This window comes from Microcaecilia unicolor, chromosome 13 (assembly GCF_901765095.1).
Source record: "Microcaecilia unicolor chromosome 13, aMicUni1.1, whole genome shotgun sequence".
Taxonomy (NCBI): Eukaryota; Metazoa; Chordata; class Amphibia; order Gymnophiona; family Siphonopidae; genus Microcaecilia; species Microcaecilia unicolor.
Genome location: NC_044043.1, coordinates 10,625,917 through 10,653,282, shown reverse-complemented (window position 1 = coordinate 10,653,282; position 27,366 = coordinate 10,625,917). Strand labels below are relative to the sequence as shown.

At 44.9% G+C, this 27,366-nt stretch overlaps 1 protein-coding gene across 1 annotated transcript in view; it reads left to right on the top strand.

Annotated features, from left to right (window-relative positions):
• The window catches only part of CUX1 (cut like homeobox 1), an 804,986-nt gene that overhangs the window by 489,454 nt on the left and 288,166 nt on the right, over positions 1–27,366 (top strand). Inside the window, 3 exon segments of the mRNA XM_030186246.1 lie at positions 7,248–7,344; positions 8,401–9,072; positions 12,216–12,281. Coding sequence (XP_030042106.1) covers positions 7,248–7,344; positions 8,401–9,072; positions 12,216–12,281 — 835 coding nt within the window.

Here is a 27,366-nt window from a genome sequence, read left to right as displayed (position 1 = left end):
GTGGACTAGTATAACAACACCCCTCTTTTTTTCTTCCCATCTTTGGAGGAACTAAAAAATATGTGATGGTAGTCCCTGTGCCGTCAGCATGTGCTCCCCACTACGAGTGAAGTGGGTTTCCTGGACAAACACTACCCCTAAGACCAGGCGCTTACACTCTTTAAACAAAAGGTTCCACTTCATGGGATAATTAAGACATTTGACATTTATGGTGCCAATACCTTAACATTAGACATGTCCCTTTTATAGCTCGTGTAGTATAAGCATCTGAATCAACCAGTTAATGTGCTTTGTGCATTCATGCCACACACACTTATACAGCCACACCCGTTCCCTCCCCCCTCCCCTTCCACTGATCATTCCTCCCTCCCTTCTCCCTTCTCACCCTCAAAACCCAGACCTATGTTACCAACACTCATGAGTTTGGAACTAACCATGAAGGTAGTGCCCATCAGCACTAAGGGTGGCACATGAGATACCTCAGGGTATCCCTCCCCCCACTCTGAACACTATGTTCAACCAATAGAATAGCCCCAAAGGGTTCAACAATTCCCCCCTCCCCCACTACAGAACACTTCAACAACATAGATGATCCATAAGTCTGGTGCACACTTGGTTCCCACTCCTCAAGACCACTGGGGGAGTCCTTTGAAAGCAGGGTCACTTCTCGTGTGTCACAGGTAGAGTCCAGATCTTCGAGTCAGAAAAAAAAACAAGAAAAGTTAAGATACTGGCCAATGAACCAAGGCCCAACCGTGGAACGTCTGACATGCACCATTCAACCAAGCTAAATGATTCTAGCTTCTCTCAGGTGAATTCCACAGAGATACTTTGCGGACGTGTAGCTTTTGAAGAGGTGGTAGACCAAGAATGCAGTTTAGCCTTTACCATCTTATGTCATCGGGTTGCTCCTTAAGTGGGGCCCCTGCATTCTGGTAAGGCCATCACCTCCTTTGGCAAATTCTCCACTTTCATCTGGTCTAATGCTCACCAAATATCCTCTGGAATTTACTCATGCTTGGTAACTCCACCGACTGTAAAAATCAAACTGAATGGGAAGTTCCATTTATATTTCAGGTTGTACTCTCGTAAAAACTTTGTCACCCCAGCAAAGTCCCTCCACTTCCTTAGTGTTATTGTGGAGAAGTCTTGGAATATCTCCACTGTATTGGATGCTGGGACATAAGTGGGAGGAAGTAATGTCAGCACCAGAGATGGTAGCCCGGGGATGAAGCTCTGCAAGGGATGCTGCTAATTTGAGCAATATACCCTCTCTGCACCCATCTTTCAGTGGCTCTGTATACCTCTGATACTAAATTTAAAACGAATCATGGAAAATATTTCTTTACTCAACGTGTAATTAAACTCTGGAATTTGTTGCCAGAGAATGTGGTAAAAGCAGTTTGCGGTGTTTAGAAAAGGTTTGGATAGCTTCCTAAAAGAAAAGTCCGTAAGCCATTATTAAAATGGACTTGGGGAAAATCCACTGCTTATTTCTGGGATTTCAGAACACTTTGGGATAGCTTGCCGTTTTCCCAATTTTTACGGTTTAAACGTATATGTACAGATGACGGGGATTTTCGACAGCAAGCTCAGATTTTTGGCTCCAGATTGTTACATCGAAGATACCCTAAAGGAGTTCTTAAATGTGCTTACACCAGGGCTAAGTACATCAACAGAGACCTATTACTGCAAGACAAGAAACAAGAGTCGCAAGATGATCAAGTTATGACTTTCATTATGAGATATGTGCAAGGTGGTGAAGCAGCCTCACGAATTAAGCAACATTGGGATATTATGCGTGCTCATATGAGAACAGCTTTCTCACGAGCACGCAATCTCAGTGAAATTTTATGTCCAGCAGATCTTCCAACATCAGAAATGGCTGCCAATATTAGGCAGGGAAGCCACACCAAATGTAATAAAACAGGATGCAAAACGTGCTTTAACCATTGAATCTATAAATTTCTGCCAAATGGTCAAATGTATCCATTAAAACATCAAACTACATGCCGTACGACACATATTATATATTACATTGTATGTCCTTGCGGCATGGCATATATAGGCAAATCTAGCAGATCTTTAAATGCTAGAATGGTTGAGCATAGATCACGAATAGCAGCAAATAGCATTGGGGCTCCGCTCGTTCAACATTGCATCAGGAAACAACATTCGAGCGAGTCCCTACGATGCATAGCTATTGATCGTGTTATTCCAAATGTACGTGGTGGCAATATTGACAGGTTGTTACTGCAGAGAGAAACTCAGTGGATCTATCGTTTGGATACACTAGAGCCCAATGGACTTAACACGCATCTTCATTGGAACTGTTTCTTTTAATTTAGAACAGCTTACTCTGGACGTCATGCAGAGTAGGCGGAGATTTGTAGGTTTTAAAAGTAAAGAACGCCAGCGCCATTTTTTTGGGCTCCTTGTCTGCACCGGTTGCTTTTAAAAGTGAGACCAGACGCCATTAGCAAATAAAGGTATGCAAAATCAAAGATTATCCAACAGTTAACCTTATGTTCTCCATGTTTTAATAGATTTGTGCTGATTTCCCTTGACAATGCATGAGAGTGCGAAACAGGCTCCTGTCGGGCTGACACGGACACCGGAGATATTTTTAAATGTTGACAAGTGAAACCTTCGGAGCACAAGAGATCCACAATTACACGTATTGAAAAGATAACATAGTGGTCTGTAGCTCTGAGCGACATTCAGATAAGTTGAATTTTTGCATTACCACTAAGTTTCTTCAACTGTGTTTGTTTTTCTAAACTGCAGAGTTTCAACAGTAGTGCGCAACAAAAAAACATAAAAAATGAAATTGTTGTGAGCACCTGGTATATATGGACTTCTTTTATATGGTAATAGTTATTACACTATGAGCAAATTACGAGCACTATTGGAGGTTGGGGGCAGTCAATGATTATACAGTGTCACAAGTGCAAAGGTTTGATACAAATATGGCACATTGTGCCTGCGTGACAGTTGGAGTAATTTGCTCTCCCTATTTATAGTTGTGTATTTCTGGGATAAGCAGCATCAGATTTATTGTACTGTTTTGGGATCTTGCCAGGTACTTGTGACCTGGATTGGCCACTGTTGGAAACAGGATCTGGGCTCAATGAACCTTCGGTCTGTCCCAGTATGGCAACACATATGACCTGCTCAAATGCAGAATTCTTTCTTGAAGTGGGTAGTTGGAAAAGCAGATCACTATGTCCTGGGCCATATTATTGCATCTCGGGCCCAATTTTAATGTCTCGACTCACAGGAGTGTCTGGCTCAGCAGTTTGTAACAAGTGCATGACAATGTCCTGCATTACTTTAGCACAGTTAGCATATGCAGCCTCTTCAGGAATTCCCCTAAACTGGAGATTGCACCTTCGGGATCTCTTTTCAAGGTCCTCCACACATTCCCATAGGGTTTTAGTATCAGTGCTTTGATTATCCTGGTAGGCCTTTAGGTCCTCCACGTGTTCCTTGCACTGTGCAACACGCTCCTCCAGCTCCAGTTTTGTGGAGAGATTCATGATCTCTCTCTTGATGTCCCATGAGGTGTGTTTTGAGTCCTGCCGCAGTAGCTTAAAATTGGTTCACAGGTCCTAAACCATTTTTTAAAATCGTGACTCCTTACCACTCCTGCCACCTCATCTGATTCCAATCCTGAGTCTTCATGCACCTTCGATTCAATCGGCACCATCTTGGCCCCACCAGACTCTGCCGCTCTGAACATACTTCTACTTTTCTCATTCTCCAGTAGGACCATTTTTTACTTGCGCTGATTTCCGTCAGAAAGCCATGCCATTACAAAGCCACTGAAAGATGGGTGCAGAGAGATGGTATATTGCTCGATTTGCAGGCTCTCATGGCTGCGTGTCTCTGACCTAGAACCAGCAGTTCAAGAGAGGTAAGCGGACAGAGACCATTATTAAATTGGACTTGGGGAAAATCCACTATATCTGGGATAAGCAGTATAAAATGTTTTGTACTTTTTGGGGATCTTGCCAGGTATTTGTGACCTGGGTTGGCCACTGTTGGAAGCAGGATGCTGGGCTTGATGGACCTTTGGTCCCAGTATGGCAATGCTTATGTACCTTGCCGAGGAGGTAATCTTTTGGGAGACAAGGTGGAGGAGGTTGCTGACCTCATAAAGAAGCACACCAACACCATCTAGTCCCTCTTTATCAGCCTCCAGTTGCATCCTCCTCTACTACGAGACTTTTTAGTGGACCTAGGTGGCAGCCCTCCTACTTTCAAAGGCATAGGTTTCCGCTTCTTAATCACTTTGCCCAGGAGCCCCAGTCCCAGAGTTCTCTCCCTCATCAGTCCCAACCACAGAAGCCCCATCCGGCTTTCTAGTCGAAGCAAGGGCAAAGCTTTTGACTGGCTCCGATAGATCATAGCCGCAGTCCAAGTAACCATCCTGGGTGGCCTTCCGTAGGGGAGAGACTCAGTTTTTTTCCATCAAAAGTGGCCATGTGACCTTCGACTGGTGGGTTCTTCAAATAGTGTCTCGGTTACACACTTCATTGGAATCAACAACAACCAAATTGCCCACCAAGTTCATCTTACATCAGCTCTCCACACGAGCAGGTACTTGTAGAGGAAATCGCTGCCATTCTACAGGCCAGTGTGGTCGAACCTGTGCCACCAGGGGAAGAAAGGAAGGGATTCTATTCCAGGTACTTCCTTGTGCCCAAGAAAATGTGAGGATTCCATCCCATGGTAGACTTAAAGGCCCTGAACAAATTCCTGGTCAAAGAAAAAGTTCAGGATGATTTCCCTGGGCATCATTCTCCCCATGATTCAAGAACAGGATTGGCTATGCTCTCTGGGCTTAAGGTAGCTTATAGCCACATTTTGATACTTTCCAGTCACAGGAAGTATCTCAGATTTCGACTAGGGGAACACCTCTACCAGTATCATGTTTCCCTACCTTAACAGTTGGCTGGTCAAGATCACATAGCAGGAGGGGGCGCAAGAGTCAATGCAGAGAACTATTCAGGTGCTGGAGCTACTACAGTTCATCATAAGCTGCCCCACGTCTCATTTTTTCCCAGTTCAGCAATTTAAGTACATAGGAGCTCTGCTCAATACAGTGCAAGATTGAGCTTTTCTGCCCCATGAAAGAGGGGATACCTTGGTAGCAATCGCCTCAAAGGTCTGAAGTAGCAAGCAGGTCACAGTGTGGCAAATTTTGAGATTGTTGGACCACATAGCCTCCATATTGCATGTCATGAGATGGTCCTGAGAACCACATACTTAGTGGGAAAGGACAACAGCCTGGCAGACAGACTGAGCAGGGTAATGCAACCTCATGAATGGTCTCTCAGTATTGGCGTAGCCTGCAAGATCTTTTGAGAGTGGGGCACCCCCTCAGTGGATCTTTTTGCCACTCATCTCAACAACAAAGATATTGTTCCAAGTGCAAGAGGTTTGCACTCTGGTGTGAGGGCAAGTATTTAAATCTTCTTGTCCTACACAAAAACTGCTTGAATACCTCTTTCTTGAAAACCAACTCTGTAAGTGTTCATCTTTGTGCAATTAGTGTTTACCATTTTTGTGTAGGATGTAAGCCCATCTTTGTACAGCATCTAGTTTATGAGAAGTTTGATACTGACAGAGCCCCCCCATCAAACCTCCCACTCTGTCCTCACCCAGCTGATGAAAGCTTCTTTTGAGCTGCTTGACTCTGTCATCCGACGTATCTGACTTGGAATGTTGTGTTTTTAGTGGTGGTCACTGCAGCTTGCAGAGTCAGTGACCCTCAGGCCCGAGTAGTTGATCTATCTTACACTAAGTTTCATCATAACAGGATGGGGGTAGCCATCGACAAATGCACAATTTCCAGTTAGCTAGCAGATTGCTTCTCCTTTACTTATGTCCAGGCTGGGCTGACTCTATATCATAGCTCATAATGTCAGAGCCATGGCAACGTTGGTAGTCCACTTGAGGTCAGCCTTTATTAAGGAGATTCGCGATGCTGTGACGTGGTCTTCAGTCTACATATTCACATCTCACTTCTGCCTTGAGCAGGATGCCTGACATGACAGCCAGTTTTGTCAGACAGTACTGCAGAACCTGTTTGGTGTCTAGAATCCAGCTTCACCCTCCTAGGCCTAGTTTTGTTATGTTCTAGGCTTCACCTTCACAACTAGTGTGTATATAGTTTCAGGTTAATTGACTTTGAGGTCTTGACATTTCAAATTCCTGTTTTCCTAGCATTGTTGTTTTTCGTGAGCCTGGTAAATAGAGATTCCCACATGTGATAATACAACTGGGCCTGCTTGTCCTCGGAGAAAGCAAAGTTACTTATCTTTAGCAGATGTTCTCCGAGGACAGCAGGCCAGGTATTCTCACACAGCTTCACACCTCTCCTAAGAGTTGTATTCCTTTAGCTATATTACTGACTGAAGGACCTGTGCTCACATTTGGATGCGAAGGCACCCACACATGTGCAGTGGGATGCTGCTAGAAAGTTCTTGAAATATCTGCACGCTAGCCAGTGTTTGCACCAGGCTCCATCGGATGATATCACCCAAGTATGAATACCTGTCCTGCTGTCCTCTGCTAACACCTGCTACAGATGAGTAACTTCACTTTTTCCTTGCATTAAGCGCACATTATTGCTTAATGCATTTAGTAAAAAGGCCTCTTTGGTCCTTAAATACATTAATTAATAATTCAAAAACTATATTAGGTATTAACAGTTTCTCTGTCTACTTCACGTTTTCTTTTAAGATTAAAAACAATTCAATGTGACATATATACAATGATAAGAGAAATAGTTGATTTAAAAGAATAGGCCAAAGGATATAAGAAACTGTGATTCCACTAAGAAAAAACATATATAGAAGCTTTCAGAAGTAGAAATATTAAGGAGCTTTATTTTGTAAAGTACTGTAGACTCATAAGTCATTATATCTTGTTGGGCAGACTGGATGGACCGCACATGTCTTTATCTGCCATCATCTACTATGTTACTATATCTGTTTATTGCGTAATATTACCACAATTCTATTGTTACAGTGTTACAAATGCTAGCATTCCTGCCAGGTACTTGTGACCTGGATTGGCCACGGTTGGAAACAAGATACTGGTCTAGATGGACCTTTGGTCTGACCCAGTATGGCTATTCTTGTGTTCTTATGGTAGGAGAATCTTCTTAATCTAGTGAGAGTCTGCTTTGGGATTGCTTTACATTACAAGAAATAAAATTTGCATTTTGGTTTATTTAGGATGCGTCTAAACCACTGGAAGTACTGCTTCTGGAGAAAAATCGTACCCTGCAGTCGGAGAATGCCACATTGCGTATCACAAATAGTGACCTGAGTGGTAGGTGTATGTGATTTCACCTACAGGTAGCTTGGATTGCTTGCAGGGATGAACTTCTGTGGTGATGGGTAAGGAGTAGGAGAGGACCAGTAGATGAGTGCCCATGTTAGCAGAAGTGACAGCAAGATTAATGATCAGGCATCTTGAATAATATGTGTTACTTTCCCATTTTATATGTTGGATAATAGAATGCATCTTGGAAACACTGTCCTGGCTGAAAAAAAGAAGCAATTACGAGTAGACAGTAAATTTTGAGGCTGTTACCATAATGCCTTTCAAGTATTTTCTTCCCAGAGCATGGTGCAGTGTTTGCATGAGAAGCAAAGCACGTAATAATCTCATTTTCTGTTTTATTTAGGTGCTGTGCCCTTCAGAAGTAGTTCAGATTGACTACAAAATAGCATTTATCATAATGTTGTACATGGGTGTTTAAGAAGACAATAGTTCTGCATTTCTCAGCTTTTATAGCATAACTGGGGTTTTTTTTTTTAATGTTCCGTGATAATTTGCCATGTATTTAGCAGAAAATATTCTTCTGGTTTGTGAAGCTGCTAAAATATTGAGAGCAATCACTGACATAAGTTGTTGCACTTTAGAACATATGTGACTTCATGAGAGCATTTGGATTTCACATAGTTCTAAGTACTGTGTGTTTCATAACATCCTTATGTTCTGAAATGTTAATGTTTGTTGTAGATTCAGGCAGTTCTTTTTAATAATGTTGTAAATGACAGATTGTAACCAGGTTAATATCTGAAAATCATTTTTTGTGTACCTACATATACATAATAAGTTTAGAGCTTAAATGGATGTAGGGGAGAATTCTCCAGGCTGCTACATACTGTACAAGAAAGGTACAAACATGAAATGCATGTTGCTTGTTTATCTTTTTTGGGGGGCCTTGTTTGGCTTATTGAAAATTCAATATAAAAACCTAATTGGCCCTAGTTTAAAAAAAATGCACTTTTTTCACATTGTTGGGCAAACTTTGCGTTTTTATCTTGTTTTTTCCCTTTTTAATCCCCCATAATGCATTATGTTTGACCTTTCTTGTAGGGTCAGCCAGGAGAAAAGGGAAAGACCAGCCTGAGAGTCGGCGTCCTGCACCTTTGCCGGCCTCCCCTCCTAAGTTGCTCCGTAATGTGGGGGAGCAGGCTTCAAATACTAATGGTACCCATCAGTTCTCACCAACGGGTTTAAGTCAAGACTTTTTCAGCTCATCCTTGGCAAGCCCTTCCTTACCCCTGGCCTCTACCGGAAAATTTGCACTAAATTCTCTTCTCCAGCGACAGCTAATGCAGTCCTTCTACACCAAGGCAATGCAGGAAGCAGGAAGCACAAGCATGCTTTTTTCAACAGGTCCATACAGCACAAACTCCATATCTTCCCAAAGTCCACTGCAACAACAAAGTCCAGATGTGAATGGTATGGCCCCATCTCCCAGCCAGTCAGAAAGTGCTGGGAGCATCTCTGAAGGTGAGGACATGGACACTGCAGAAATTGCACGTCAAGTGAAAGAGCAGTTGATCAAGCACAATATTGGGCAGCGAATATTTGGACATTATGTCTTGGGACTGTCACAGGGGTCTGTGAGTGAGATACTAGCACGGCCTAAACCATGGAATAAGTTAACAGTGCGAGGGAAAGAACCATTCCACAAGATGAAGCAATTCTTATCAGATGAGCAGAATATCTTGGCATTACGCAGCATCCAAGGAAGGCAAAGAGGTGAGGAGTAATTTTCATCTATTTAAATGTTTGTGTGTGCATGAAGGAGTGGAGGAGATGAGAATTAAAATTAGAAAGAAAACAAACTATATGATCTTCCTCAGATCACATGTTCAGAAACATAAAAATGTGTGAATGCTCTTATTTAAAATAGAGAAAGTGCATGCATGTGAGTGTCACAAATATTTGTTACGGGCATGCTAAATACTAAACCTATTCTTATCCTTCAAGAACTGATTTTTCTATCCCATGATCTACCAATTCTGTTCTGAAATAGGTTTCTCGTACTGTATGTTCCATTACATTGAAATTTTCCCATATTTGTGGTAAAACAGTGGAGTGGAAAGTTGTAAACCAAAACCAGATTTCAAATCTTGTAGCTAAAGAATAATCATTTGCTTTATTTCATCTTACCAATATTCAGTCTTTAATGTTTGATGGAAATTCTCTCAGGAGAGTCGCAGAGAGCACACAATTTAAAAATGAGTATTTTATTAAGATATATGAATGTAGCTTTGTGATCACAATCATAGTTTTTAAATGTGTGGTACTCAATTGCTCATTAACATTCACCTCGTTAGGTGACCTATATCACTGATAGGTAAAATGACTTGACTGAAAGTCTCACATACTTACTCATTGACAGTCAAGATTTCAGCCCAAGAGTTTGAAATATAGCATATAGATCTAATAACTAGACTAGTGGTTCTCAATCCAGACCCTGGGACACACCCAACCAGTCTGATTTTTAGGAGTTTCACAATTAATATGCATGAACATCTCATGTTGTATGTTCATTATGGATCTCATGGAAACTCAAGTGGAGTGTGTTTTAAGTATGGCTACTGGTTCCCAACCTAGCCTGGGGGACTCCCAGACAGTAGGGTTGTCAGGGCACTAATAATGAAAGACAGATTTGCATGCATATTTGTCTTAGGCATTTTCACTCTACACATCCTGAAAATCAGACTAACTGGGGGTCCCCAGGGAAGGTTTATTTATAATATTTTTATTCCGCACATGCCACTGTTCATGGAGGATCACAGTTATAGTTTGAAAACCACTGCACTGGATCATTAAAGAAGTGGCCAGGGGAAATAATTTATCCATTTAAACACAAATAAATGAATGTAAAGAACGTAAAACAGCAAAATTATAGAAGCGAAAGCCCTTAGATAAATGCATCTTACCTCACTGACATATGAATGCCTTTGGGCTGGTCATCTGTCCTCAGTTTTGAAGGTTATATTTGGCAGAATCATCTCCATCTTAAATGTAGCTCTACATTTCTGACTTCTCCAGACATTTTAATTTATATAGAGTTACTCTCCTAAGAATAGCTTAAGTCTTTATGGTCTGTTTACCTGATTTTTTTCCCAACTTTCTTGAGTGTTACAGCGTGTAAATAGAAATATAATATCCTTCTAGAGTTAAAAGTTAATGTGTAGAAATGAGATTGTGGGTGCTGTGTATGCGTAGTGTTTATGTTCCAGTCCATTTCTACTGAATTACCAGTTGATGGAAAGCTACATCTTTCCTATAATCGGTTTTATTTTAGAATGATAAAAAGCAAGTCTTATATAACATCTCATAAAAATGCTTTTTCCTGAATTTGAAATTCTGTAAACCTCTCCTTTACATTTGCATGGGAATTAAAAAGAGGGTGATGTACTAAAATGAAGAATGACACTTCACACAATAAACCCAAAATAATGCATGGTATTGCAGAGTATTTCACATTTGCTACAAGTAAACTTTTGTATGTAGCTTTTTGCAGCCACAAGTTTATTCAGATTAATAGAATGAGGAACCGATGCAGTGTGGAATCATTCATAGCAGCTTGTGAAATATTACCCAAGGGCCCTGCTTACCATACTCTGTTAAGATTTGTGGTTAATGCACATTAACAGCAAAAGTTAACCCGCATTAGCTGCAAAACCTCTGTGGTATCTCTTAGGAGCTTCCATGGCACTTTGGAGAAAGCAACTGTGCAGCTAATGCAGAGAATTTTAGCTGCTCTGCATGTTAACCACAAGGCTTCTAATTTGGTGCATTATCTGCTTTTTAGATCCATATTAACAGCTATCACTTGTATTAGCTTTGCAGATCAACTATTGCAGAAATAAAAAGAAATTGCACCTCTATTCATGTGCTGTTTTTCTGTTGGGCTTATATGTTTTTAAGTCTTGATAGAAACGTTTCTCTTGCTATTTCACAAATAGTGCATAATGTTTTTTCAGGTTTTAGTACATCAGCCTCAAAGACACTACCAAACTTAGGGGCTTTTTTACTAAAGCTTAGTGTGCGCTAGCGAACATAGATATAAAATAGAACGTTCATCATTTAGCTTGCCCTGATGTCCATTGGCATGCACTAAGCTTTAATAAAAGGGCCCCTTAGACCATAATCCATTGGTTTAACACTGGAGGGGGGGGGGGTGTTTACTAAAGCTTAGCTCGCATTATCTGCAGCAGGGCCCATTTTATTCCTATGGGCCCTCCTGCAGATAACTCGAGCTAAGCTTTAGTAAACAACCCCCCTGGGTTTCATTCTTGAAAGGTCTCTAGATTGTAGGCATTCCAATCCACACTAGTGGGCAAGCAAAAGATAAATTGTGTAGCTTTGTTAATACATTTGAAATCTTCCAATGGGATAAAAAATTTAGATTAAAAAAAATACGAAAACATGGGAATTTAGACATTGATAAGGAGAGAAAATGTCTATTTTTGGGTACCCATTGTTTCATATTGGATTTATTTTGTGTGGCATATTTTGGGTTTCCATTTTTATTTTTAAGAGTATGGGCAATGTTAACCCAATTATTTGAGGACATTAGCCCAAGAAGGAGCCATATTCTGTGCTCTGGATTCTGTTTGCTTTGTGCAGTAGTAGAATATATAAGGGGTGCTTTTACTCAGAAACTGATCAAACTTGACCAGAAGTTCATCAAGCACTTACATATGAGCCACTGAGAGATCGTATGTTAGAATTTTATCACCAAGGGGCACTTTAAGACCCATGGAAATCATGAAACATTGCATTAACAACATGCATTTTTAGTAGGATTTCATATCACACATTCCATGACCTCAGAACAACCATCCCCTGATTGTTTTGTTCTTACCAAACTTGTTTTTCAACAGAGAATCCAGGCCAGAACCTGAACAGACTATTTCAGGAAGTACCGAAACGAAGAAATGGTTCTGAAGGTACGTTACAAGCAGGTGTTTTTCTTTGCAGCTAATACCTTGGATAAGGCGAGTGCTATAGCTGTATATTTCATTAGAGCTCTGCAGTTTGATTCTGGCCTGGAATCTGATAGAAAAACAGAAATAGTAAGTATAAAACAAATTACGGGTAGCACAGCAGCACTGTTTATAATTTCAGCACTCTGCTTCCAACTTAGGTTGTTTGAATATTAAGAAGGAACAGGACATTTGCAAATAAACATTGACGTAGTCTTGGAAAGTATTATAGAATTTGTCTTTCTTGTGGGTGTTTAGCTATGGACTTTTTAGATTAACAGAAAGGGCAAGGAGAGGGGAGAAGGAAAAGCTAGTTGTTTAGCTTTTGATTTTTTAGATTAACAAAAAAAGCAAGGATATAAGAGAGAGAAAAACTGCTTCTAACTACATCTGTTACCAGTATAGTGATTAACAATAAATTGTTCAAAATTGTCTTTCAATATATAAACAATGTATAAGCATCAATTGATAAGCTTAAGATCTTGTTTAATGGCATTAAGCATCATAGTTATACAGAAGTTCCTATTACTACAGAACACTGTTTAATTACAATAAAAACTGGCCTTAAAATATCATTGCATATATCTGTCCCTCTTTTTCACCAATTATTCTAATACTAGTAAAAAAGGCCCGTTTCTGACACAAATGAAACGGGCGCTAGCAAGGTTTTCCTTGGAGTGTGTATGTTTGGGAGAGTGTATGTGAGAGTGACTGTTTGAGAGTCAGAGTGAAAGTGTGAGTGTGTGAGAGAGAGAGTGAGTCTGGGTGTGAGTGTGTTTGTGAGAGAGTGTGTGTGAGAATGAGAGTGTGTGCAAGTGTGTATGTGAGAGACAGTGTGAGAATGAGAGTGTGTGTGTGTGGGCAAGAGAGAGAGTGTGTGTGAGACACAGATTCTCTGTGAGAGTGAGTGTATGACACCAAGCGAGTGTGTGAGTGACTGTGTGGCACATAGAGAGTGAATGTGATACAGTGTGAGACAGAGTGTGTGAGAGTGAGAGTCAGAAAGACATTGTATATGAGAGAGAGAGTGTGAGCCGTGCCCTCCCAATCCATGGCCATCTGTCCCCTGCCCCCTCCATTCATCCTTTTCCAGCAATTCCCCTCTGTCCCTGAGCCCTGCCCTCCCAATCCATGGCCATCCATGTTTGTCTGTCACCTGCCCCCTCCATTCATCCCTATCCAGCATTTCCCCTCTCTGCCTGAGGCCTGCCCTGCAATCCATATCCATCCATGCCCATCTGTCCCCTCCATTCATCCCTATGCAGCAATTCCCCTCTCCCTGAGTCCTGCCCTTCCAATCCATGCTCCTCTGTCACCTGGCCCCTCCATTTTTCCCTATCCAGCATTTCCCCTCTCTGCCTGAGGCCTGCTCTGCAATCCATATCCATCCATGCCCATCTGTCCCCTCCATTCATCCCTATCCAGCAATTCCCCTCTCCCTGACTCCTGCCCTTCCAATCCATGCCCATCCATGCTCATCTGTCACCTGGGCCCTCCATTTTTCCCTATCTAGCATTTCCCCTCTCTGCCTGAGGCCTGCTCTGCAATCCATATCCATCCATGCCCATCTGTCCCCTCCATTCATCCCTATGCAGCAATTCCCCTCTCCCTGAGTTCTGCCCTTCCAATCCATGCCCATCCATGCTCCTCTGTCACCTGGCCCCTCCATTTTTCCCTATCCAGCATTTCCCCTCTCTGCCTGAGGCCTGCTCTGCAATCCATATCCATCCATGCCCATCTGTCCCCTCCATTCATCCCTATCCAGCAATTCCCCTCTCCCTGAGTCCTGCCCTTCCAATCCATGCCCATCCATGCTCCTCTGTCACCTGGCCCCTCCATTTTTCCCTATCCAGCATTTCCCCTCTCTGCCTGAGGCCTGCTCTGCAATCCATATCCATCCATGCCCATCTGTCCCCTCCATTCATCCCTATCCAGCAATTCCCCTCTCCCTGAGTCCTGCCCTTCCAATCCATGCCCATCCATGCTCCTCTGTCACCTGGCCCCTCCATTTTTCCCTATCCAGCATTTCCCCTCTCTGCCTGAGGGCTGCCCTGCAATCCATATCCATCCATGCCCATCTGTCCCCCTCCATTCATCCCTATCCAGCAATTCCCCTCTCCCTGAGTCCTGCCCTTCCAATCCATGCTCATCTGTCACCTGGCCCCTCCATTTTTCCCTATCCAGCAATTTCCCTCTCTCCCTGAGTCCTGCCCTCCCAATCCATGCCCATCCATGCTCCTCTGTCCCCTGCCCCCTCCATTCATCCATTTCCAGTAATTCCCTTCTCTCCCTGTGCCCTGTCCTCCTAATCCATACCCATCCATGCTCCTCTGTCCCCTGCCGCCTCCATTCATCCTTTTCCAGCAAGTCCCCTCTCGCCCTTCCATGACCCCCCCCCCCCTCGCATCCATGCTACTCTCTCTCCCATGTCCCAGCCTGGCCCGCCCTCTTCTTCCCCCCCCCCCCCCCTTCGCATCCATGCCTCGCATCCATGCATCCCTTTTTTTTTTTATTATTCTTTTTAACTTTACCTCCGTGGCGGTTCGTGCAGCGAAGCGTCAGGGAAGGAGGCGGCGCTCCCGACGTCTAGCTTTCCCTTCGCTGTGTTCCGCCTTATTTTGAAGGCGGAACACAGCGAAGGGAAGGCTAGACGTCGGGAGCGCCGCCTCCTTCCCTGACGTTTCGCTTCCCGATTTGTTTGTTTTTTTCGCGAGGGCGGGGCAGAGACGGCTGGCTGGCTTGAAGGCTTCACACCACGAATCCACGAACCCTACAGCTTCAGTGACGTCAGATGGCTTCAGGGCATGGCTTCAGGGCTTCACAGAACGTTGTCCTCATTAGAACGTTCACGGTGCGTTTTATTATATTAGATCAGCATCAATCTACAGATGGCGTATCCAGAGACTCGCAGCTTATTCTTTCAAGTGCCCTTGTTACCCCTCAAACCTTAGAATCCTTTTATTTTTTTATAGGAAAATAGAGCAATTTAGTTGAGTTGAAATCTTAGACAGAGAGACCAAATTGCATTATGTCAGTGACCTTCCACTGATTAGTGCCTATGGTCATCAGCTGACTAGTTTCTTGCCTCTTGTCCAGTGGGGGGAAAATATCCGTAATTGTTAATGCTGTACTTATTAAACAGAAATGTTGATAATGAGCTCTGTCATAACCATATGCAAATTTCTTCTTCAAAGAAGAAAGAATTACTTCACCTGAACAAAGCAATATCTTGGGGAAACAAAAATCAATGTACTACAAAAGTAGTTCACCTGAACAAACTGCCACATCTAAAAATATATGTTAACAAGCTGGGAGCTGTCAGTAATTGTAATAAAATATGCCCTTGTTTAGGCAGATCATTCATGCTCAATGTACAGCATCAGCTTACCCAGCAATTTTGTGAAAATTAGTAAAATATAAATATTAAAATATCTCACAATATGTGTCCATAAGCGTGGCACTAACATAAAGACTCTTGTCTAATATTCATGTACTGTCTCCTTAGTATGCAAATCTATCTCATTCATATTCACTGTGAATATCCTCAAAACCTAACTGGCTGGGTTGACAAGGCGTATCTAAGTATAACTTAGATTCTCCGAGGACAAGCAGGCTGCTTGTTCTCACTGATGGGTGACGTCCACGGCAGCCCCTCTAATCGGAACACTTTACTAGCAAAGGCCTTTGCTAGTCCCCGCGCGCTCATGCGCACCGCGCATGCGCGGCCGTCTTCCCGCCCGAACCGGCTCGTGTTCGTCAGTCTTCTTTTGTCCGCGCTCGGTACGGTCGTGTTTTCGCCGTGTCGTGCCCCGCAAAGTTGACCTCGTGCGTTCTTCGTGTTGTTATCAAAAAAAAAAAAAAAAATCCATTCTGTGTGTGGAAAGAGACTCTTTAGTCTTTCCCCCCCCCCCCCCCCCCCCCCCCCCCCGCTATTTCCAGCTTTTTCGCCCCGGTAAGTTTTCTTTCGTCGTCGGGGTAGGCCGCTTTTAGGCCTCGGGTCGTTTTTCGGGTGCCTTTTCCGCCATTTCGACTTTTGATCTCGCCGGCGTGATTTTTCCGCCCATGACATCGAAGTCTTCCAGCGGCTTCAAGAAGTGCACCCAGTGCGCCCGGGTCATCTCGCTCACTGACAGGCACGCGTCGTGTCTTCAGTGCTTGGGGGCTGGGCACCGCCCGCAGGCCGTTAGCCTGTGTTCCCTTTTGCAAAAGCGGACTCAGGTAGCGAGATTGGCCCAGTGGAACGTTTTGTTCTCGGACTCTTCGTCGGCATCGGCACCGGGGGTATCGAGTGCATCGACGTCTTCAGCGTCCAGAGCTTCATCCTCGGCCGCCAGTGCATCGAGGCATCGGCCCTCTGCATCGGCGCTGAGACATCGGACAGCTGCATCGACGTCGGTGGTACCGGGACCTCGTCGGCTGATGTCGTTGGACGGTGGTGCTTCGTCTGGAGTGCAGGTGAGGGCTGTCCATTCCCCTGCTGGTGGCGGTGAGCCTTCGGGTGGGTCTCCCCCTACCCTGAGGGCTCCTGCGGTACAGCCCCCCCGAGACCGACCTCCTTCGGCCTCGGCCCCGAGGAAGCGACGGTTGGATTCTACGTCCTCCTCGTCGGTGCCGGGAAGCTCCGGTGACATGCTTCGTCCCAAGAAGTCGAAGAAGCATCGTCACCGGTCTCCTTCCCGTGTCGGCACCGAGAGCTCTGGGTCGCCGAGGAAGTCGGCACCCAGTAGGCATCGGCACCGAGAGGACCGCTCACCCTCTGTCCAGGAGGTGTCGATGCGCTCCACTCTGGACAGCCCGGAACAGCCTCCACGCCCGGAACAGGTTCTGACGTCAACGCCTGCATCGACATCCATGCCTTTCTCTGCAGCCACTCTGAACGAGAGCCTCCGGACCGTTCTCCCAGAGATTCTGGGAGAGCTGTTGCGCCCTACCCCTCCGGTACCGGCGGTGCTTGCGCCACCGGTACCGTCGAGTGTGGCGCCGGCTGGTCCATCGCCCGAGGTGAGGTCTCCGGCGTCGGTGCCGCGTGCGGTACCGGCTGCCGTAGCCTCCCAGGAAGGCTCCCCGACTACGTCGGCGGAGGGAGCTTCGCCGATGCGGGCGAGGGAGTCTACCTCTCGACGCCCCCATCGTGGACGTGGCTCCACGGAGTCGAGTCGGGCGAGGTTGCAGACACAGGTCCGTGAACTTGTGTCTGACACCGAGGGTGAGGCCTCGTGGGAAGAGGAAGAAGACCCCAGATATTTCTCTGACGAGGAGTCTAAAGGTCTTCCTTCCGATCCCACTCCCTCTCCTTAGAGGTAGCTTTCTCCTCCCGAGAGTCTGTCTTTTGCTTCCTTTGTCCGGGAGATGTCTACGGCCATCCCCTTCCCGGTGGTTGTGGAGGACGAGCCCAGGGCTGAAATGTTTGAGCTCCTGGACTATCCTTCTCCACCTAAGGAAGCGTCCACAGTACCCATGCATCATGTCCTCAAAAAGACATTGCTGGCGAACTGGACCAAGCCTCTAACTAATCCCCACATTCCCAAGAAGATCGAGTCCCAGTACCGGATCCATGGGGACCCAGAGCTGATGCGCACTCAGTTGCCTCATGACTCTGGAGTTGTGGATTTGGCCCTAAAGAGGGCTAAGAGTTCTAGGGAGCATGCTTCGGCGCCCCCGGGCAAGGACTCTAGAACCTTAGACTCCTTTGGGAGGAAGGCCTACCATTCTTCTATGCTCGTGGCCAAAATTCAGTCCTACCAGCTCTACACGAGCATACACATGCGGAACAATGTGCGGCAGTTGGCGGGCTTGGTGGATGCGCTCCCCCCTGAGCAAGCCAAGCCTTTTCAGGAGGTGGTCAGGCAGCTGAAGGCGTGCAGAAAATTCCTGGCCAGAGGGGTGTATGACACCTTTGATGTTGCGTCCAGGGCCGCTGCTCAAGGTGTGGTGATGCGCAGACTCTCATGGCTGCGTGCCTCCGACCTGGAGAATAGAATCCAGCAGCGGATTGCGGACTCGCCTTGCCGTGCGGATAATATTTTTGGAGAGAAGGTCGAACAGGTGGTAGAGCAGCTCCACCAGCGGGACACCGCATTCGACAAGTTCTCCCGCCGGCAGCCTTCAGCATCCAGCATCTACCTCTACAGGTAGAAGATTTTTCGGGGGAAGGAAGACTGTTCCCTACTCTTCTGGCAAGCGTAGGCACAATCCTCCTTCTCGACAGCCTGCGGCCCAGGCTAAGCCCCAGCGCGCTCGCTCTCGTCAGCAGCGTGCGCCTCAGCAAGGCCCCTCAGCTCCCCAGCAAAAGCAAGGGACGAGCTTTTGACTGGCTCCAGCAGAGCATAGCCGACATCCAAGTGTCAGTGCCGGGCGACCTGCCAGTCGGAGGGAGGTTGAAAGCTTTTCACCAAAGGTGGCCTCTCATAACCTCCGATCAGTGGGTTCTCCAAATAGTCCGGCAAGGATACACCCTCAATTTGGCCTCAAAACCTCCAAATTGTCCACCGGGAGCTCAGTCTTACAGCTTCCAGCACAAGCAGGTACTTGCAGAGGAACTCTCCGCCCTTCTCAGTGCCAATACGGTCGAGCCCATGCCATCCGGGCAAGAAGGGCTGGGATTCTATTCCAGGTACTTCCTTGTGGAAAAGAAAACAGGGGGGATGCGTCCCATCCTAGACCTAAGGGCCCTGAACAAATATCTGGTCAAAGAAAAGTTCAGGATGCTTTCCCTGGGCACCCTTCTTCCCATGATTCAGGAAAACGATTGGCTATGCTCTCTGGACTTAAAGGATGCCTACACACACATCCCGATACTGCCAGCTCACAGGCAGTATCTGCGATTTCAGCTGGGCACACGTCACTTCCAGTACTGTGTGCTACCCTTTGGGCTCGCCTCTGCGCCCAGGGTGTTCACAAAGTGCTTGGCTGTAGTAGCAGCGGCACTTCGCAGGCTGGGGGTGCACGTGTTCCCATATCTCGACGATTGGCTGGTGAAGAACACATCCGAGGCTGGAGCCCTGCAGTCCATGCAGATGACTATTCGCCTCCTGGAGCTACTGGGGTTTGTGATAAATTACCCAAAGTCCCATCTTCTCCCAGTGCAGAAACTCGAATTCATAGGAGCTCTGCTGGATTCTCGGACGGCTCGCGCCTACCTCCCAGAGGCAAGAGCCAACAACTTGTTGTCCCTCGTCTCGCGGGTGCGAGCGTCACAGCAGATCACAGCTCGGCAGATGTTGAGATTGCTGGGCCACATGGCCTCCACAGTCCATGTGACTCCCATGGCCCGCCTTCACATGAGATCTGCTCAATGGACCCTAGCTTCCCAGTGGTTTCAGGCTGCTGGGGATCTAGAAGACGTGATCCACCTGTCCACGAGTTTTCTCAAATCCCTGTATTGGTGGACGATTTGGTCCAATTTGACTCTGGGACGTCCTTTCCAAATTCCTCAGCCACAAAAAATGCTGATTACGGTTGCGTCTCTCCTGGGGTGGGGAGCTCATGTCGATGGGCTTCACACCCAAGGAAGCTGGTCCCTCCAGGAACGCGATCTACAGATCAATCTCCTGGAGTTAAGAGCGCTCTGGAACGCTCTGAAGGCTTTCAGAGATCGGCTGTCCCACCAAATTATCCAAATTCAGACAGACAACCAGGTTGCCATGTATTACATCAACAAGCAGGGGGGCACCGGATCTCGCCCCCTGTGTCAGGAAGCCGTCAGCATGTGGCTCTGGGCTCGCCGTCACGGCATGGTGCTCCAAGCCACATATCTGGCAGGCGTAAACAACAGTCTGGCCGACAGGTTGAGCAGGATTATGCAACCTCACGAGTGGTCGCTCAATTCCCGTGTAGTGCGACAGATCTTCCAGGTGTGGGGCACCCCCTTGGTAGATCACTTCGCATCTCGAGCCAACCACAAAGTCCCTCAGTTCTGTTCCAGGCTTCAGGCCCACGGCAGACTGGCATCGGATGCCTTCCTCCTGGACTGGGGGGAGGGTCTGCTGTATGCTTATCCTCCCATACCTCTGGTGGGGAAGACTTTGTTGAAACTCAAGCAAGACCGAGGCACCATGATTCTGATTGCTCCTTTTTGGCCGCGTCAGATCTAGTTCCCTCTTCTTCTGGAGTTGTCCTCCGAAGAACCGTGGAGATTGGAGTGTTTTCCAACCCTCATCACACAGGACGAAGGGGCGCTTTTGCATCCCAGCCTCCGGTCCCTGGCTCTCACGGCCTGGATGTTGAGAGCGTAGACTTTGCCTCTTTGGGTCTGTCAGAGGGTGTCTCCCGCATCTTGCTTGCTTCCAGGAAAGATTCCACTAAGAGGAGTTACTTCTTTCTATGGAGGAGGTTTGCCGTCTGGTGTGACAGCAAGGCCCTAGATCCTCGCTCTTGTCCTACACAGACCCTGCTTGAATACCTTCTGCACTTGTCTGAGTCTGGTCTCAAGACCAACTCTGTAAGGGTTCACCTTAGCGCAATCAGTGCATACCATTACCGTGTGGAAGGTAAGCCGATCTCAGGACAGCCTTTAGTTGTTCGCTTCATGAGAGGTTTGCTTTTGTCAAAGCCCCCTGTCAAGCCTCCTACAGTGTCATGGGATCTCAATGTCGTTCTCACCCAGCTGATGAAACCTCCTTTTGAGCCACTGAATTCCTGCCATCTGAAGTACTTGACCTGGAAGGTCATTTTCTTGGTGGCAGTTACTTCAGCTCGTAGAGTCAGTGAGCTCCAGGCCCTGGTAGCCCAGGCCCCTTACACCAAATTTCATCATAACAGAGTAGTCCTCCGCACTAACCCTAAGTTCTTGCCAAAGGTTGTGTTGGAGTTCCATCTGAACCAGTCAATTGTCTTGCCAACATTCTTTCCCCGTCCTCATTCCTGCCCTGCTGAACGTCAGCTGCACACATTGGACTGCAAGAGAGCATTGGCCTTCTATCTGGAGCGGACACAGCCCAACAGACAGTCCGCCCAATTGTTTGTTTCTTTTGATCCCAATAGGAGGGGAGTGGCTGTGGGAAAACGCACCATATCCAATTGGCTAGCAGATTGCATTTCCTTCACTTACGCCCAGGCTGGGCTGGCTCTTGAGGGTCATGTCACGGCTCATAATGTTAGAGCCATGGCAGCGTCGGTAGCCCACTTGAATCAGCCACTATTGAAGAGATTTGCAAAGCTGCGACGTGGTCATCTGTCCACACATTCACATCTCATTACTGCCTGCAGCAGGATACCCGACGCGACAGTCGGTTCGGGCAGTCAGTTCTTCAGAATCTGTTCGGGGTTTAGAATCCAACTCCACCCCCCTAGGCCCATGTTTGTTCTGTTCCAGGCTGCACTCTCAGTTAGTTGGTAAATTTTTTAGGTCAATCTCAGTTATGTCTTCGCCGTTGCGAGGCCCAATTGACCATGGTTGTTGTTTTGAGTGAGCCTGGGGGCTAGGGATACCCCATCAGTGAGAACAAGCAGCCTGCTTGTCCTCGGAGAAAGCGAATGCTACATACCTGTAGAAGGTATTCTCCGAGGACAGCAGGCTGATTGTTCTCACAAACCCGCCCGCTTCCCCTTTGGAGTTGTGTCTTCCCTTCTCTTTGTCTTGCTACATATGAGACTGGCCAGCACGAGCCGGTTCGGGCGGGAAGACGGCCGCGCATGCGCGGTGCGCATCGGCGCGCGAGGACTAGCAAAGGACTTTGCTAGAAAATGTTCCGATTGGAGGGGCTGCCGTGGACGTCACCCATCAGTGAGAACAATCAGCCTGCTGTCCTTGGAGAATACCTTCTACAGGTATGTAGCATTCGCTTTAGTGGAACATAACCACAGAGGCATGGTATGGTCGCATTTTTAATATGGTAATACTAGGGCCCAGCTAAGGAACAGGTTGTTTTGAGTTAGTCTTCACTGGACCAAAGTTGCTTGCCTTGTGCCATCACTATCCAGCAGGTAGGCAGTGTCTTAAAAGGTAAAGGATAACGTATACATATATATTTTTTTACATTTATATCACAAATTATCCCAAGCAAAGTCGGATTCAATGTGGCTTACATTTGAAAATAGTGAGACAGAATAATAGAATTCAGTTGTGGATAACAAATAGATGGATATGTCTGAAACATTTGACAAAGTTGAGACTAGCATTTATACCCAACTGGGCATTTAAAAGTGTGTCCTTTAATGATACCACATGTTCAGAAATCATAGCCATAAGTATAGGCAGTTATTCAAAGATTATCACATGCACACACCAGAACAGGCATCCATCAAATTGCAAAACTAAACAATAACTTCTACAGAGTACATCCAGAATTTAATTTTTATTTCCTTATTTCCATCTTCCAATATTCCAGACAGCAGATGTACAGATCAGCTTGACCCAAAGCACTCCAAAACAAGTAAAGTCTGAAACAACACAGTTTATACCTAATTGTTCAACCACCCTTAGGATTCACCTTTGGGTTTAAAAAGCAAACCATGTGTAAACAAATTAAAACAATCAAAGTTTAAAGCAAATGCCCATATGTAATACTGGTAGCAATAATGAAACAATGATGGAATATTCACATAGCAGGCAGCCTGAGCCTACAGATTTATTTTCCACTGAACATAATTAACTTTGTATGAACTTGGCGGCTAATAGTGTGCTGAACTGGACAACGTTGGCACATTTAGACTAACTCTGGAGTTCTGTGTGAAGGTAGCTCTGCCCTCATTATTCAATATCTGTCTTTTAAATAATAGTAATAAAAATACCAAGTGCATTTTTATAATATACCTCTCAAGGATAGCAAGTTCAACTGATTTTACTTAATAGTCATTACCATTAATCCTAAAATCTAACGTTTTATATAGAGGAAGGAAAAGACCTCAGATGCTCGGCTTGTTGTAATTAATTTAGCTTTACTAAACAATTTAGGACAATACCACTATTTTTGAAACAAATGAAATTTTACCAACTCAAGTGGCTCAATCAATAAACATTTGCTCATACAACTTGTTGTTTGAACTGTTTTTAACTGTTTATAACTTTTTTCGAAGGAAAAAGCCTCTGTATTCCCGTTATCAGTGCATATAAATGCCTGTCTACTGGGATAAAATCTTCATTGGCTCAAAAAACCTTCTATTATTTTTAATAAACACTGAAACATTATGGCAACACTTATCTTTTAGTGTTGTCTTTGCCGTTGCAATTTGGCTTCACTTCAAAAATGCCGACGGGGTCCCGTTTCGCCGTGCAGGCTTTCTCAAGGAAAACATCTGTTGCTACGATGTCAATCTGCTTCAGCAAACAAAAGTATGATTAGTTTCTACTTACATGTCACCTTCCTGCTTATGCAGCATTTCGAAATCTATTTTTCTGACCTATTTCTCAGCCCTGCCGTGCTCACTGTCTGAACAACATTATCTCTGACAATGGCGTCTTTTTTGAGCCAATGAAGATTTTATCCCAGTAGACAGGCATTTATATGCACTGATAACGGGAATACAGAGGCTTTTTCCTTCGAAAAAAGTTATAAACAGTTAAAAACAGTTCAAACAACAAGTTGTATGAGCAAATGTTTATTGATTGAGCCACTTGAGTTGGTAATTAATTTAGCAACAGGATACCATGCGAACGTCCTCACCATCTGAAAAACCTCCTCAAATTTTTCTATATTTTAATTGTGTAAGTTTTTCAAGTTTTTTTTATTGTTTCACATTATTGCATTATTTCAATGAGTAGGGATTAAGTGATACTTATCTTTTGCTAAAAAGTGCTGCATTCCATTTCTACGATTTGCTCAACAGAGTGCCTCAGTTTCACAATGTGCTTCGGGAGTCAAACCATCAGCTTTTCTTACTCGGTGTCCTAGTCATAAAAAGAATACATATGTAAAATCCGAAGCTTCATGGTTAATATATTGTGTGTTTGGACTTGATGCTTTAGCTTCATTTTATTCCCAAACATTGTCAACATTATTACCTTGTTGAGTGACTGAAGGTCCTACCCCGTGGAAATAACAATCTTAAAAAAAAATAGCGCCCTCTAATTTTTAAAGGGACACTATAATCACTGGGCCCGTCTGCTACTTGTGTGCGCTTAAAGGGAATGGGTAAAACAAATTTTTAAAGGGGCCAAGTAAGTTAGTTATCTTTCAAATAAACATAGATGGGAAAACATGCTTATAAGAATACTTTCCATTGTATTTTATTGTTGAAGCCGTTAGGCATAAGATATTGTAACTTGTAAATCCATTTCTGTTCTTCTTGTAAGTTTGCAACCTCTGTTCCCTCCTCTGATAGTCTTTGTTACTTGATCAATGACTATACATTTATAATCCTCGAATTTATGTTGGTGTGCTACATGGTGAGCGACTATCGGTGCTTTCATTTTTTTTATAGGAAACGTTATGTTTGTGTTCACTGAGTCTCTACTTTAGAAGTCTGGTTGTTTTTCCGACATACATTTTTTGGCAGGGACATATCAACACATAAACTACATATTTGCTACTACAGTCTGTATTGTGTTTAAGGATATATCGTTTATTGTCAATAAAGTTTTTGGAGCACAACAGGTATAGGCAATATGTGCAGGAGCCATAACTAGTGTGGCCACGAATAGTGCTGTTTGGATTACCTTTTGAATTTCCAACTGTAATATTTCTCTGTTTGCCCTTCGAGAGTAGGCTATTCTTAGATCATGGTCTTTGAAGGCAGGGTGAGTTTGGATGATTCTCCAATGCTTTTTTATTATTTTGGTGGCTAGTGGAGCTGCCTGAGTATATTTGATGATGTAGGTTTGTATATTTGTAAAGAATTCCACTGGGATACCCTCTTCCCAGTAATTTACCTGTGAGATTTCTAGAAAATCTTTTAAAACTGTCCCAATTTTAGTGCATATTCTCTGATATCTTAAGTATTGCGAAAAAGGTAAACTACGCTTTACAGCTGCAGGTTGATTGCTTTGGTAGTGTAAAAGCGAGTTGCGGTCAGTATCTTTTATGAAAACCTCAGTGGTAAAACTTTGAGAACCTTGTTTGACCAAAACATCTAAGAAGGCAACTTGGTTTTTGGAGTGGTTCATAGTGAATCGTATGTTCTCATCTCGGTGGTTCAGCCATTGGTAGAAATTCTGAAGATCCTGTTCTTCACCTGCCCAGAGCACAAAAACATCATCTATATAGTTTTGCTAGGCATAGATATATTGAGACCATTGATTTATTCTATCCACTTCTGCTCAAATTAGGTCATATAAAAACATGCTACAAAAGGGGCAAATGTGGCTCCCATCGCTACTCCCCATTTTTGGCCATAAATTTTTTTGTTGAATATAAAGAAATGTTTTGTTAAAGCAATATGTGCTTTGGAGAATAAAAATGCTGTGGGAACTTGTTGAGGATGAGGTCTGGAATTTAAACTGTGCTCAAGGACTTGCATACAGACTTGTTGTGGTAAGGAGGTATATAAGGCTACTACATCCAAAGTAACCAGTAGACATAGAAAGGCTTGAGTGGGAATAGCCTCTAAAAATCTTCAAAAAATGTGTGGTGTCTTTTATGTAAGATTTTCCCTCTTTAACTAATGGTCGTAATAACCAGTCGACGTATTGAGATAATGACTCAAAGATTGAATTGTTGGAAGCTGCTATAGGGCAACCCGATGGAAATCTGTTATGTTTGTGAATCTTTGGAACAGTGTAGAAAAAAGGAACGACAGGGTGTTCCTTATTTAAAAAAACTAATTCTCTCTGGATCAAATAACCCTCTTATAAGCCTGTCCCTGTTGTTTCTTTTATTAATTCTTCTAACTCTGGTGTAGGGTCTTGTGGTAATAAACTGTAGGAACTGCTGTCACTCAGTTGCTGTTCTATTTCTGATTCATAGTAGCAGTGGTCTTTAATAACGATTGCTCCTCCTTTGTCTGCTCTTCTTATGATAATTGACGAATCCTGATGTAGATCTATCAGTGCTGCTTTCTTTGATTTAGAAAGATTATCCCCTCTGCGACGATTGCTGCAAACTTATGAAACATCCTGTAGTATAAGTTTCTTAAAAGCAGATAATAACAGGTCTAATTGCCCTGGTGGTATCCATGTAGACTTATTTTTCTTTATCAATCTGTCAGGTACTGCCTCTTTGTTTTGAAAATGAAGCTTCCATATCATCAAGCTGATCAATCCATAGACTGGTGGGTTGTGTCCATCTACCAGCAGGTGGAGATAGAGAGCAAACTTTTGCCTCCCTACATGTGGTCATGTGCTGCCGGAAACTCCTCAGTATGTTCTCTATCTCAGCAGGTGGTGGTCACACACAGCAGCAGCTCTGGCTAGGCCTCCAAGCCTAATTTTTAGGTTTTGTTGAGTGCCTGGGGTTGAGGGCTCTTCTTGAGCAAGTGCAAACCTGGTGGCGCCAGGTCCCTCCTTTTCTCCCCCCTCCCGCTGGCTCCGTTTAAAAAAAAAAAAAAATTTTGAACATCCTTAAAGGCGTTTATTTCGACGTTTATTTAAACGTTTATTGCAGCTACTCACTGGGACACCAGGTCGTTACAGCTCGGAGCGGCAAGCAGGTAATTTTTACCTTTTTATAGCGGGCAGGGGGTTCCCCGATTGATCTCCACGTGGCCTATGGCGTCGGAGGGCGAGGGCGCAAAGAATCGCTCCCTGGATCGCTTGGGCGCTTCTAGAGGGGATGCGGGGGTCTTGAAGTCTGATTCGCCCTTGTTGGGTGACAGTTTCGTGACCGATGAGTGTCCCGGTCCTTCCTCAGGTGTGGCGGTTTTTCCCGCCATAAACGCCCATCCCCCGCTGCTCGCCTCCGCCATCTTGGCCGGCCACGCGACTCAGACGGGCCGCCCTTGAGGTAGGAGACATTAATGCCATGAACGCCCTTAATTTGGGCGACGGCACAAAAGCGGCTAAAGTTCAGCGCCGTTCTTCCCGCGCGGCTCCTTCGCGGAGTGTCGCGCCGGACGCCATCTTGGATGCGCAGCATGTATCTCCCCCGCTCTTGCGAGCGCCGGTTGAGGGTGCGTCTAGGGCTGTAGCCCAGGCTGCGGAAGTGCACAGTCTGGGGGGTTTCTCCCCCGAGTTTGT